Genomic DNA, 14,795 nt, shown 5'->3' with positions numbered 1-14,795 from the left:
GAATATGAGTTGCTGTTCCTGCAACCTTCGGGTGGCATCATTGTGGCAGTGCAGGAGGCCCATGATGGACATGTCATCTAGAGAATGGGAGGGGGAGTGGAAATGGTTTGCGACTGGGAGGTGCAGTTGTTTGTTGCGAACTGAGCGGAGGTGTTCTGCAAAGCGGTCTCCAAGCCTCCGCTTGGTTTCCCCAATGTAGAGGAAGCCACACCGGGTACAGTGGATGCAGTATACCACATTGGCAGATGTGCAGGTGAACCTCTGCTTAATGTGGAATGTCATCTTGGGGCCTGGGATGGGGGTGAGGGAGGAGGTGTGGGGACAAGTGTAGCATTTCCTGCGGTTGCAGGGGAAGGTTCCGGGTGTGGTGGGGTAGGAGGGCAGTGTGGAGCGAACAAGGGAGTCACGGAGAGAGTGGTCTCTCCGGAAAGCAGACAGGGGTGGGGATGGAAAAATGTCTTAGGTGGTGGGGTCGGATTGTAAATGGCGAAAGTGTCGGAGGATGACTGCATCCACTGTACCCCGTGTGGCTTCCTCTACATTGGGGAAACCAAGCGGAGGCTTGGAGACCGCTTTGCAGAACACCTCCACTCAGTTCGCAACAAACAACTGCACCTCCCAGTCGCAAACCATTTCCACTCCCCCTCCCATTCTCTAGATGACATGTCCATCATGGGCCTCCTGCACTGCCACAATGATGTCACCCGAAGGTTGCAGGAACAGCAACTCATATTCCGCCTGGGAACCCTGCAGCCTAATGGTATCAATGTGGACTTCACCAGTTTCAAAATCTCCCCTTCCCCTACTGCATCCTTAAACCAGCCCAGTTCGTCCCCTCCCCCCACTGCACCACACAACCAGCCCAGCTCTTCCTCCCCACCCACTGCATCCCAAAACCAGTCCAAACTGTCTCTGCCTCCCTAACCGGTTCTTCCTCTCACCCATCCCTTCCTCCCACCCCAAGCCGCACCCCCATCTACCTACTAACCTCATCCCACCTCCTTGACCTGTCCGTCTTCCCTGGACTGACCTATCCCCTCCCTACCTCCCCACCTATACTCTCTCCACCTATCTTCTTTACTCTCCATCTTCAGTCCGCCTCCCCCTCTCTCCCTATTTATTCCAGTTCCCTCTCCCCATCCCCCTCTCTGATGAAGGGTCCAGGCCCGAAACGTCAGCTTTTGTGCTCCTGAGATGCTGCTTGGCCTGCTGTGTTCATCCAGCCTCACAGTTTATTATCTTGGAATTCTCCAGCATCTGCAGTTCCCATTATGTCTGAGATCATTGTGTCAGGTTTGTTTTCGGAGACCCTCATGGACTTGCTGCAATAACAAGACACTGACCTGTTTAGAAAAACACAAAGCCTTTTATTACCAAGCAAGTACAAGCTGTGGAGAATCACTGTACTCAACCCGGCACAGAGTGCAGAGTCTTGCAAGTAATTCTCCCCAAGCAGCGGACAGTCCCCGCTTTTTATACTTTACAGAAGACATGATGCAAAAAGCAATTTCACAATTTGCAAAAGACATGATTCATGAAACAATTACTACAGCAGACAAAGACAGGATACCAAACAAGTATTGCATCAAGAACATAAAAGACCAGGGTATAGTATCGATTGCTAGTGAAGTAGCTGCTAATGGCATGAGGCGATTTCGAGTTGTTGTCCGGGACAGATTCTGATTTCAAGTTGCCCGTTTGTCTGGCTAGAACAAAGTCAGTGCCCTGGCTCCTTTGTCAGCAACAGAAGTTGCATGCTTTAGAGGTTTCACGCCCTTACAAATTTCCCCCACTTAACCCTATTTGAAACAGTTTGATTCTAATTTTAATTCAGTCAGGAAGCTTAAGACAATGTCTGCATACCAATGTGTGAGAAGAAAAGGAGTTACAAAAGCTTTACATTGAATTCCTAGCTGGGCAGGAAGCTTCAGGGCAGTGCCTGCATACCTATGTGTAGGTAGATAAGAGTTTACTTCTATAGATTAAAGTCTCTGCATAGGAATCAAATGCAGATAAAAGACTTTAATTTGTGGAAGCATAGAAATCAATGGGATGTTATCACATTAACATCTCCATTGAAGGTGGCAGACCAGGTAGAGAGAGCCTTTCCCACATCAGGTTCATAGTCTTGTACTCTATGCCTATTTAATTTAAACAATCACTCCTTATAGCTAATACATTCCAATTCAGACAACATCTTGGTAAACATCATTTTTTAAATTCATTCATGAGAAGAGGGCACCATATGCTGTCTTTACCATTTTATCCACTTCTATTGATTCTTGAAGGGAGCTATGGACTTGGTTCCCAACAAATCTGTGTACATCAGTGCTCCTAAGGGACCTGCCATTTATTGTATACTTCTCTCTTGCATTTGACCTCCCAAAATACATCATCTCACACTTTTCTGGATTAAACTTCATCTGTCATTTTTCTGCTCTTTATCCTGGTAACTTTCCTCACTATCCACAACTCCACTAATTATTGTGTCTTCTGCAAATTACCAATCAAACCACCTACATTTCCATCCAATCAACTATGTATATGTATATATTACACACAACAGAGGTTCCAGCACTTATCTTTGCAAAACACCACTGATCACGGACCTCACTCCACAAACACCCTCAGCCTTCTATTATTGAACCAATTTTATATCCAATTTACCAAATCATCAAGGATCCATGCAACTTAATCTTCTGTACCTGAGATAGGGTAAGGGTTAGGCTTAGGCTTGGACTAACCCTACCATGGGGGGCATTATTGAACTCTTTAGTAATTTCCACGCAGATAACATCTTCTCATCAACCATCTTTGCCACTTCCTCAAAAAATACAATCAAATTTGTGAGACAAGACCTCCCCTGAACAAGGCTATGCTGACTGTTCCTAATAAGCCTATTCTTTTCCAAATGCAAGTAAATCCTGTCCTTAAGGATTTTCTCCAATAATTTTCTGCCTGCTGATGTAAGGGCCACTGGCCTATAACTTCCTGGACTACCCCTGCTACCCTTTTCAAACAAAGGAACAACATTGGCTACTCTCCACTCTCTGGGACCTCGTCTATAGTGAAAGAGGATACCAAGATCTCTGACAAGGACACAGCAATCTCGTACTTTGCCTCCCTCAGTATCTTGAGATTGATCCCATCAAGCCCTGAGAACTTATCTAATTTAAAGTTTTTTGATGTGTGTTGAAGAGACTGGAGCAGTTGGAAAATTATACATTGAAGAGAGTTTTAGGGATTGATACATGTGGAAGAGATGGGACAATGTGATTGGTTTGGAAATTAGAACATAGAACATAGAACATTACAGCACAGTACAGGCCCTTCGGCCCTCAATGTTGTGCTGACCTGTCATACCGATCTCAAGCCCATCTAACCTACACTATTCCATGTACGTCCATATGCTTGTCCAATGACGACTTAAATGTACCTAAAGTTGGCGAATCTACTACCGTTGCAGGCAAAGCATTCCATTCCCTTACTACTCTCTGAGTAAAGAAACTACCTCTGACATCTGTCCTATATCTTTCACCCCTCAATTTAAAGCTATGCCGCCTCGTGCTCGCCGTCACCATCCTAGGAAAAAGGCTCTCCCTATCCACCCTATCTAACCCTCTGATTATTTTATATGTTTCAATTAAGTTTCAATTGATACAAATTGAACAGAGCCAGAGTGATGCATAGTGAAGAGAGTGAGAGAGCAGGATTGTTTTGGTGTTTGATACAGATTGAAAAGTCTGGGGCAGTGGGATTGATGCATGCTGGAAAGGGTGGAGTAATGGAATTGATTTAGGAGATTGATATATATTGAAGGCATTGGGGAAGTGTGTTTGAATACTGATGAAGAGAGTGGGACAGTCAAATTGGTTTGAGGATTAATGGAAAAGAGTGGACAATGAGTTTGGACAATACATTGATATGTGTTAGAGAGAGTGGGACGGCCAAATTGAAGCACATTGAAGAGAGTGGGACAGTAGGACTGTATTGGGGACTGAAACTTGTGGAAGAGAGTGGGACAGTGGAATGGGTTTGACAGTGCTATACATTAAAGAATGGAACAGTGGGTTTGAGACATGATGAAGAAAATGAGGCAGTCAGACTAGTTTAGGGACTGATAGATGTTGAAGGGAATGGGACAATCCTGTTGGTTTGGGGATTGATACATGTTGAAGAGAGTCAAGCAGTGTGATTGGATGAGTAGAATTACAGAATCATAAAATCCCCACTATGCAGAGAGAAGCCATTCAGCCCATCAAGTTAATACAGTTAATGGCAGGACCCTGAACCGCACTGATATCCAGAGGGATCTTGAGGTTCCAGTCCATAGCTCCCTGAAAGTGGCTGTGCAAGTAGATAGGGTGGTAAAGAAGGCATATGGGATGCTTGCCTTATTGGCCAGGGTATCGAGTACAAGAGTCAGGATGTCATGTTGCAGCTTTATAAGACTTTGGTCAGGCCACACTTCAGAGTATTGCATTCAATTTTGATTGCCGCATCACAGGAAGGATGTGGAGGGTTTCGAGAGGGCACAGAAGAGGTTTACCAGGAAGCTACCTGGATTACAGGGTATGAACTATAAGGAGAGGCCAGAAAAAAACTCAGGTTGTTTTCTCTGGAGCAGCGGAGGCTGAGGGGACACTTGGATAGAAGTCTATAAGATTATAGAACATAGAGCATGGAACAATACAATGCAGAACAGGCCCTTCAGCCCTCGATGTTGCGCCGACCTGTGAACGAATCTAAGCCCCTCCCCCTATACTATCCCATCATTATCCATATGCTTATCCAAGGACTGTTCAAATGCCCCTAATGTGGCTGAGTTAACTACATTGGCAGGCAGGGTGTTCCACGCCCTTAACACTCTCTGAGTAAAGAAAGAGGTGCATAGATAGGGTTGACGGACAGAATCATGTTTTCCGGAGTTGAAATGACTAATACTAGGGTGCATGCACGTAAGGTGAGAGGGGGAAAGTTCAAAGGAGATGCGAGAGGCAAGTTTTTTACACAGAGTGGTAGGAATATGGAATGCGCAGCCAGGAGTGGTGATGGAGGCAGATACAATACGGGCAGTTAAGGGACTTTTAGATAACTGTACGAATATGCAAGGAATGGAGGGATATGGACCAAGGGCAGGCAGAAGGGAATAGTTTAATTTGGTATAACAAGGTGTGGAGCTGGATGAACACAGCATGCCAAGCGGCATCATAGGAGCGGGAAAGCTGACGTTTCAAGCCTGGACCCTTCTTCAGATGTTTCTGTGTACATCCAGCTCTACACCTTGTTATCTCAGATTCTCCTGCAGTTCCTACTATCTCTGAAATAGTTTAATTTGGTGTCACGTTTCACACAACATAGTGGGCCGAAGGGCCTGTTCCTGCGATTTACTATTCTATGTTTTATATTCTATGTTCTGTGTTAGCAAAGAGGATGTTGCAATGTTGACAGGGCTGTTTCTGCCATTGTCTGTTCTGGTGCCGAGGTCGATGTCAGGTAATCTTTGAGACTTTTTCAGTGATTGGTACAAATGAATGGCTTGCTAGGCCATTTCAGAGGTCAATTGCGAGTCATTCACATTTCATTCTTTTACCATTTCTGTCAAATCTGTGCCTTCATATTCTCAAACCCTTCAGTAATAGTCTCAAAGAACCAAGTGACATGGGAGAAAACTGTTTCATGCAATGAGAACTGAAGGTCTGGAGTGCACTACAGTGTGGTGCAGGTAGATGGGATCAAAGTATTTGATAGGTAATTAGATTGATATTTTTCAGATAAAAATGTGCTGGGTTACGAGGAGAAGATGTGATAAGGGTGTAAGTGAATTTTTCATTCACAGGGCTGGAGAAGACATGATGGAACAAATGCCTTCTTGTTATAATGATTCAGTGATACTACATAAAGGATATAGGGACTGAAAAAAGGGGGCAAAGATGATTTACAAGGAGGATACCAGAACTGAAAGGAAGCTTGTACAGGCTGGGCACCATTTAAAGAAGAGAAGAGTTGATGAGTGTCAAGACAGTATGGTCGATTGTAGAACAAATCAAAGCTGGGTGCCATAAGTATAAAATAGTTGCTAATAAATCAAATAGGAAATTTGGGAGAAATTTCTGTAGGAAAGAGAGTTATGAGTGAGTTACTTGCAATCACAGGGATTGTTTGAGGTGAATAGTATAGATGGGGGAGGCAACGGCCTAGTGGTATTATTGCTGGATGGTTAATCCAGAGACCCAGCTGATGGGCTGGGAGCTTGTGCTCAAATCCTGCCATGGCAGATGGTGGAATTTGAATTCAATAAATATCTGGAATTAAGAGTCTAATGATGACCACTAATCCATTTCTGATTGTTGGTTCACTAATTTTCTTTGGGGAGGAAATTGCATATCCTTACCAGGTCTGGCCTATATGTGACTCCAGACCCAAAGCAATGTTGTTGACTCTTAACTGTCCTGAAGAAAAGGCCTGACCCGAAACATCAACTTTCCTGCTCCTCTGATGCTGCATGGCCTGCTGTGTTCCTCCAACTCCACACTTTGTTACCAAAGGATGTGGAAGTTAGGTGGATTGGCTGTGCTAAATTGCCCACAGTGTCCAGGGATGCCGAGGTTACTAGATTAACCACAGGGAAAATGCAGGGTTACAGCAATAGGGTACAGGAGTTGAGTCTGGGTGAGATATTCTTTGGAGAGTTGGTGTGGGCTTGTTGGGCTCAATGGCCCGTTTCCACATGAGGGATTCTATGGATAGGATACAAGATGGGAGTGATAGATATGTTAAGATGTGTAAGAAAGTGAGACTGCTAACACTTATGGATTCTACAAGGGACCAGATCACCTGACTGAATACTCATTATCTTCACCAGGTGCTAAATGAATATTTTTCATCAGTATTCATGCAGGAAAAAGGCAATGTTGTTGAGGAGACTACTGAGATACTAGACTAGACAGGATTGAGGTTCATAAGGAGGAGGTGTTAGCAATTCTGGAAAGTGTGAAAATAGATAAGTCCCCTGGGCCAGGTGGGATTTATCACAGGATTCTCTGGGAAGCTAGGGAGGAGATTGTCTAGGGACTTTGGCTTTGATCTCTATGTTGTCATTGTCTACAAGAATAGTGCCAGTAGACTGGAGGATATCAAATGTTGTCCCCTTATTTAAGAAGGGGAGTAGAGACAACCCTGGTCATGACAGACCAGTGAGCCTTATTTCGGGTTGTGGGTAAAGTTTGGAGAGGATTATAAGAGGCACGATTTATAATCAACTTAAAGGAATAATTTGATTAGGGATAGTCAACACGGTTTTGTGAAGAGTAAGACATGCCTCACAAACCTTATTGAGTTCTTGAAGAAGCTGACCAAACAGATGGATGAGGGTAAAGTGGTTGATGTGGTGTATCTGGATTTCAGTAAAGTGTTTGATAAGGTTCCCCACGGGAGGCTATTGCAGAAAATATGGAAGCATGGGATTGAGGATGGTTTTTTAGCAGTTCAGATCAGAAATTGGCTAGCTCGTGGTGGTTGAAGGGAAATGTTCATCCTGGAGTTCAGTTACTAGTGGTGTACTGCAAAGATCTGTTTTGGGGTCACTGCTGTTTGTCATTTTAATAAATGACCTGAATGAGGGCGTAGAAGGATGGGTTAGTAAATTTGCAGATGACACTAATGTCAGTGGAGTTGTGGACAGTGCAGAAGGATGTTACAGGTTACAGAGGAACATAGATAAGCGGCAGAGCTGGGCTAAGAGGTGGCAAATGGAGTTTAATGCAGAAAAGTGTGAGGTGATTCAGTTTGGAAGGAGTAATAGGAATACAGAGTACTGTGTTAATGGTAAGATTCTTGGTAGTGTGGATGAGCAGAGAGAGATCTTGGTGTCCATGTACACAGATCCTTGAAAGTTACCACCCAGGTTGATAGGGTTGTTAAGAAGACGTACGGTGTGTTAGGTTTTATTGGTAGAAGGAATGAGTTTCGGAGGCCATGTTGCAGCTATACAGAACTCTGGTGCGGCCGCACTTGGAGTATTGCATACAGTTCTGGTCACCGCATTATAAGAAGGATGTGGAAGCTTTGGAAAAGGTGCAGAGGAGATTTACGGGATGCTGCCTGGTATGGAGGGAAGGTCTTATGAGGAAAAAACAAAGAACAAGGAAAATTACAGCACAGGAACAGGCCCATCAGCCCTCCAAGCCACCCATTTCTTTGTGCAGCAGCAGCGCGAGTGGGAGCTTGGACCAGGGGCATGTCGGGAAGCCGGTGAGTCAGAGATTTTAAATCTTTAAAAAGCTTATCTCGAGCGTCGGAGCCTTCCATTTCTTTGTGCAGCAGCAGCACCTCAGAGCAGAGGTTTCTGAGAAGGGAAGGACCTTTTTTTCACATCCCTCAGCTATATAAGTGATTGTTGTGTAAACTCGAGACCCTACAGTTGTAGGGCCTCCCACCCATCCACCTCCTCTAACGTTATACACCAGGGACAAATCAAGGTAAGCTTCTCTTTTTTTTACTTTCTGTTTGGGGATTAGCAGGGATGGCAGTGCAGGTAGAGGAATGTTCCTCCTGCATGGAGTATGAGGTGAGGGACGCCATTAGTGTCCCATCAAAATATGTCTGCAGGAAGTGCACCCAACTCTTGCTCCTCCAAGACCGTGTCAGGGAACTGGAGCGGGAGCTGGATGAACTTCAGATCATTCTGGAGGCAGAGTCAGTGATAGACAAGAGTTACAGGGAAGTAGTTACTCCTCAGCGTGAAGAAAGTTGGGTAACTGTTAGAAGGGGGAAAAAGCAGTCAGTGCAGGGATTTCCTGTGGTCGTTCCCCTGAAAAACAAGTACACCGTTTTGGATCATAAAATGTGAGGCTGGATGAACACAGCAGGCCAAGCAGCACCTCAGGAGCACCTGAGATGCTGCTTGGCCTGCTGTGTTCATCCAGCCTCACATTTTATTATCTTGGAATTCTCCAGCATCTGCAGTTCGCATTATCTCTGATACTATTTACACCGTTTTGGATACTGTTGGGGGGGACGACTTACCAGGGGCATTCAGTAGGGTGCAGGTCTCTGGCACAGAGTCTGTCCCTCTTGCACAGAAGGGAAGGGGGGATAGGAAGAGAGTGATAGTCATTGGGGACTCAATAGTTAGAGGGACTGATAGAAGTTTTCCTGGGAACAAAAGAGACTCACGATTGGCGCGTTGCCTCCCAGGTGCCAGGGCCCGTGATGTCTCGGATCGTGTCTTTGGGGTTCTGAAGGGAGAGGGTGACCAGCCCCAAGTTGTGGTCCACGTAGGCACCAACGACATGGGTAGAACGAGGGATAGGGATGTCAGGCAGGATTTCAGGGAGCTAGGGTGGAAGCTGAGAGATAGAACAAACGGAGTGGTTATCTCTGGTTTGTTACCCGTACCACGTGATAGCGAGGCAAAGAACAGGGAGAGATATCAACTGAACACGTGGTTGCAGGGATGGTGCAGGAGGGAGGGCTTCAGGTACATGGACAATTGGGGCTCATTCTGGGGAAGGTGGGACCTCTACAAACAGGAAGATCTCCACTTGAACCAGAGGGGCACAAATATCCTGGGTGGGAAATTTGCTCGTGCTATTTGGGTGGATTTAAACTAGCTCAGAGGAGGATGGGAAACTGAGACCTAGTCCTAGTACACTGGAGGATGAGCGTAGGGAGAACAGGGAAAGGACAGGACTTCACTGTCACAGGAGTGTGCTGGCAGATAGCAAGCTGTGTTGACGTGTGTCTACTTTAATGCCAGTAGTATCGGAATAAGGTAGGTGAGCTTGCAGCTGGGATAGGTACCGGGGTCTTCGATGTTGTGGCCATTTCGGAGACATGGATAGAGCAGGGTCAGGAATGGATGTTGCAGGTTCCAGGGTTTAGATCTTTCATTAAGGTCAGGGAAGGTGGTAAAAGAGGGGGAGGTGTGGCTTTGTTGGTCAAGGACAGTATAACATTGGCTGAAAGAACCTTTGATGAGGAGTCGTCTACTGAAGTGGTATGGGCTGAGGTTGCCGAGGAAGGTTTGTTGATTGAGTCAGTATGGGTGGAAGTTAGGAACAGCAAGGGAGCAGTCACCTCATTAGGGGTTTTCTACAGAACCCTAAATAGCAGTAGGGAGATCGAAGACCTCATAGGCTGGCAGATTATTGAAAAGTGCAAACGTAGCAGGGTTGTTCTTATGAGTGACTTCAACTTTCCCAATATTGATTGGAACCTCCTCAGTGCAGATAGTTTGGATGGAGCCGTTTTTGTCAGGTGTGTTCAGGAGGGTTCCCTTACTCAGAATGTGGACAGGCTGACAAGGGGGGGAGGCCATTTTGGATTTGGTGCTTCGCTAAGAGCCAGGACAGGTGTCAGATCTTGTGGTGGGAGAACACTTTGGCGACAGAGACCATAACAGGCTCACATTTACCATAGCTATGGAAATGTAAAGGAGCAGTTACCAGTGGAAGATATGTAACTAGGGAAAAGGAAACTATGATGCTATCAGGCAGGAGTTGGGAAGTCCAGATTGGGAGCAATTGTTCCACAGAAAGGGCACAACAGACATGTGGAGACTGTTTAAGGAGCAGTTGTTACGATAGATGCATAAATTTGTTCCAATGAGACAGGTAAGACGGGGTAAGATTAAGGAGCCTTGGATGACAGGAACAGAGGTTCTTCACGTCAAAAAGAGAAAGGCAGCTTACGTAAGGTGAAGGAAGCAAAGGTCAAGCACAGCTTTACAGGATTACAGGCTTGCTCGGAAGGAGCTCAAAAGTGGACTGAGGAGGCCAGGAGGAGGCACAAAAAAGGCTTGACAGGAAGGATTAGGGAGAACCCGAAGGCATTTTACTCATATGTGAGGAATAAGAGAATGATCAGGGAGAAGGTAGGATCGATCAAGGATAGCGTAGGGAACTTGTGCGTGGAGTCTGAGCAGATAGGGGAAGCCCTAAATGAGTTTTTTGCTTCAGTTTTCACTCAGGAAAGGTACTTTGTTGTGAATGAGATCTTTGAGGAGCAGGAAAACAGGCTTGAACAGATCAAGATTGAGGAAGTTGACATGCTGGAAATTTTGGCAAACATTAAGATTGATAAGTCCCCAGGGCCAGACCAGATTTATTCTAGGTTGCTCCGGGAAGCGAGAAAGGAGGTTGCTGAGCTGCTGGCAAAGATCTTTGCTTCCTCAGTCTCCACGGCAGTGGTACTGGAAGACTGGAGGGAGGCAAATGTTGTTCCTCTTTTCAAGAAAGAGAATAAGGAAATCCCTGGAAATTACATACCTGTCAGCCTTACGTCTGTGGTCAGCAAGGTTTTGGAAAGAATTCTGAGAGATAGGATTTATGCCTATTTGGAAAAGCATAGCGCAATTAAAGGGAGTCAGCATGGCTTTGTGAGGGGCAGGTCATGCCTTACAAATCTTATTCAGTTCTTTGAGGAGGTCACGAGACAGGGTGACGAGGGTCGAGCAGTGGATGTAGTGTACATGGGCATCAGCAAGGGATTTGATAAGGTTCTCCATGGCAGGCTCACTCATAAAGTCAGGAGGTATGGGATACAGGGTGATTTGGCTGTCTGGATTCAGAGTTGGTTGGCTGACAGGAGGCAGAGAGTGGTTGTAGATGGTAAGTATTCTGCCTGGAGGTCAGTGCTGAGTGGTGTCCCACAGGACTCTGTTCTTGGGCCTCTGCTCTTTCTAGTTTTTATAAATGACTTGGATGAGGAGGTTGAGGGGTGGGTTAGTATGTTTGCTGATGACACAAAGGTTGGAGGTGCCGTTGATAGTATCGAGGTCTTTTGCAGGCTTCAGTGAGACATTGACAGAACGCAGAGCTGGGCAGAGAAATGGCAGATGGAGTTCAACCTGGATAAATGCAAAGTGATGCATTTTGGAAGGTCGAACTTAAATGCTGAATATAGGATTAAAGGCAGGATTCTCGCCAGTGTGGAGGAACAGTGGGATCTTGGTGTTCAAGTGCATAGCTCCCTCAAAGTTGCCACCCAAGTGGATAAGCTTGTTAAGAAAGCATATGGTGTTTTGGCTTTCATTAACAGGGGAATCGAGTTTAAGAGCCACGAGGTTATGCTGCAGCTCTACAAAACCCTGGTGAGACCACACTTGGAATATTGTGTCCAGTTCTGGTCGCCCTATTATAGGAAAGATGTGGAGGCTTTAGAGAGGGTGCAAAGGAGGTTTACCAGGATGCTGCCTGGACTGGAGGGCTTGTCTTACGAGGAGAGGTTGACTAAGCTCGGACTTTTCTCTCTGGAGAGAAGGAGGAAGAGAGGTGACCTGATCGAGGTATACAAGGTAATGAGAGGTGTGGATAGAGTCGATAGCCAGAGACTTTTCCCCAGGGCGGGATTGACTGGCACGAGGGGTGATAGTTTTAAGGTGTTAGGAGGAAGGTATAGAGGAGACGTCAGAGGGAGGTTCTTTACCCAGAGAGTTATGAGCGCATGGAATAGTTTACCAGTGGTAATCGTGGAAGCAGAGTCATCAGTGACATTTAAGAGACTGCTGGACATGCACATGGACAGCAGTGAATTGAGGGGAATGTAGGTTAGGTTATTTTATTTTTGGATTAGGATTATTCCACGGCACAACATTGTGGGCCGAAGGGCCTGTACTGTGCTGTACTTTTCTATGTTCTATGTGAGCCTGCACCAATCGAGATCCTCTGTCTAAACCTGTCATCCATTTTCTAAGGGTCTGTATCCCTTTGCTCCCTGCCCATCCATGTACCTGTCCAGATACATAGAACATGGAACATAGAGCATAGAACAATACAGTGCAGAACAGGCCGTTCTGCCCTAGATGTTGCGCTGACCTGTGAACTAATCTTAGCCCCTCCCCCTACACTATCCCATCTTAAAACATCTTAAAAGACACTATCGTGTCTGCGTCCACCACCTCCGCTGGCAACGTGTTCCAGGCATCCACCACCCTCTGTGTAAAGAACTTTCCACGCATATTTCCCCTTAACTTTCCTCCTCTCACTTAGAACTCATGACCCCTAATAATTGAGTCCCCCATTCTGGGAGGAAGCTTCTTGCTATCCACCCTGTCTATACACCCCATGATTTTGTAGACCTCAGTCAAGTCCCCCCTCAATCTGCATCTTTCTAATGAAAATAACCCTAATCTACTCTCTTCATAGCTAGCACCCTCCATACCAGGCAACATCCTGGTGAACCTCCTTTGCACCCTCTCCAAAGCATCCACATCCTTTTGGTAATGTCGTGACCAGGACTGTACACAGTACTTTAAATGTGGCCGAACCAAAGTCTTATACAACTGTAACATGACCTGCCAACTCTTGTACTCAATATCCCGCCTGATGAAGGAAAGCATGCCATATGCCTTCTTGACCACTCTATTGACCTGCGTTGTCACCTTCAGGGAACAATGGACCTGAACACCCACATCTCTCTGTTCATCAATTCTCCCCAGGATTTTTCCATTTACTGTATAGTTCACTCTTGAATTATATCTTCCAAAATGCAACACCTCGCATTTGCCCAGATTGAACTCCATTTGCCATTTATCTGCCCAACTCTCAAGTCCATCTATATTCTGCTGTAATTTCTGACAGTCCCCTTTACTATCTGCTACTCCACCAATCTTCGTGTCATCTGCCAACTTGCTAATCAGACCACCTACACCTTCCTCCACATCATTTACGTATATCACAAACAGAAGGCTGAGGGCTGTTTTTGTTAGAGAGAAGAAGGTTAAGCGGTGGCTTAATAGAGACACGCAAGATGATCAGAAGATTAGATAGGGTGGACAGTGAGAGTCTTTTTCCTTGGATGATGATGGCTAGCACGAGGGACGTAGCTTTAAATTGAGGAGTGATAGATATAGGACAGAAGTCAGAGGTAGGTTCTTTACTCAGAGAGTAGTAAGAGTGTGGAATGCCCTGCCTGCAACAGTAGTAGACTCGCCAACTTTAAGGGCATTTCAATGGTCATTGGATAAACATATGGATGATAATGCAATAGTGTAGGTTCGTTGGGCTTCAGAATGGTTTCACAGGTCGGTGCAACACGAGGGCCGAAGGTCCTGTACTGCGCTGTAATGTTCTATGTTCTTTATTCTAGGTCACCGTATGTGCATCGGAGTAAATCTGGCTCAGATGGAGACCTTCTTATTCTTCACGTTCCTTATGCAACGGTTTCAGTTTACTGCTGCAGCCGGAGGCTACCCCTTCAATCTTGATGGTGTTTATGGAGTTACACTTGCTCCCCACCCTTACCACATATGTGCCTGTCTTCGAAAATAAGGACAATTTGACTGCTACTTCAGGATGATTGCTTTATAACCTGGATGATTCTGCTTTACATTACTGAGACTATCCCTCATGCACAACACAATCACTGTAAAAAAAAGTATGTTGTTGTCTGACTTTGAAATCCCCAGTGTGTTTCAACTGAGTTTTGATCACTAAATGACTTCCATATGCTACCATTACAGAAACAATCTGTGATTCCACACCAACACGAAAGAGTGAAGATACTAATTTAAATGAAGAGAGATAACAAGGTGTAGAGCTGGATGAACACAGCAGGCCAAGCAGCATCTTAGGAGCAGGGAAGCTGACGTTTCGGGCCTGGACCCTGCAAAAGCTTTCCTGCTCCTAAGATGCTGCTTGGCCTGCTGTGTTCATCCAGCTCTACACCTTGTTATCTCAGATTTTCCAGTATCGGCAGTTTCTATTATCACTAATTTTAATAAAGTTGTTCGGGGGAGATAAATATTTTGTTGTCTGAGCGGTAAATGCGTCTGCCAAAAGAAAAATTGAACA

General features: G+C 45.5%; 1 protein-coding gene across 1 annotated transcript in view; it reads left to right on the top strand.

Moving 5' to 3' along the window:
- Window positions 1-14,538, top strand: part of LOC125456784 (cytochrome P450 2J1-like) — an 89,280-nt gene extending 74,742 nt beyond the window's left edge. Inside the window, exon 9 of the mRNA XM_059650055.1 lies at window positions 14,092-14,538. Within this exon, the coding sequence (XP_059506038.1) occupies window positions 14,092-14,273 (182 nt within the window). The 3' untranslated portion in view covers window positions 14,274-14,538. The remainder of the gene's footprint in view (window positions 1-14,091) is intronic.
- The last annotated feature ends 257 nt before the right edge of the window (window positions 14,539-14,795 follow it).

Source organism: Stegostoma tigrinum, chromosome 12 (assembly GCF_030684315.1).
Source record: "Stegostoma tigrinum isolate sSteTig4 chromosome 12, sSteTig4.hap1, whole genome shotgun sequence".
NCBI classification, from domain to species: Eukaryota; Metazoa; Chordata; class Chondrichthyes; order Orectolobiformes; family Stegostomatidae; genus Stegostoma; species Stegostoma tigrinum.
This window is presented reverse-complemented; position numbering and strand designations above follow the sequence as displayed.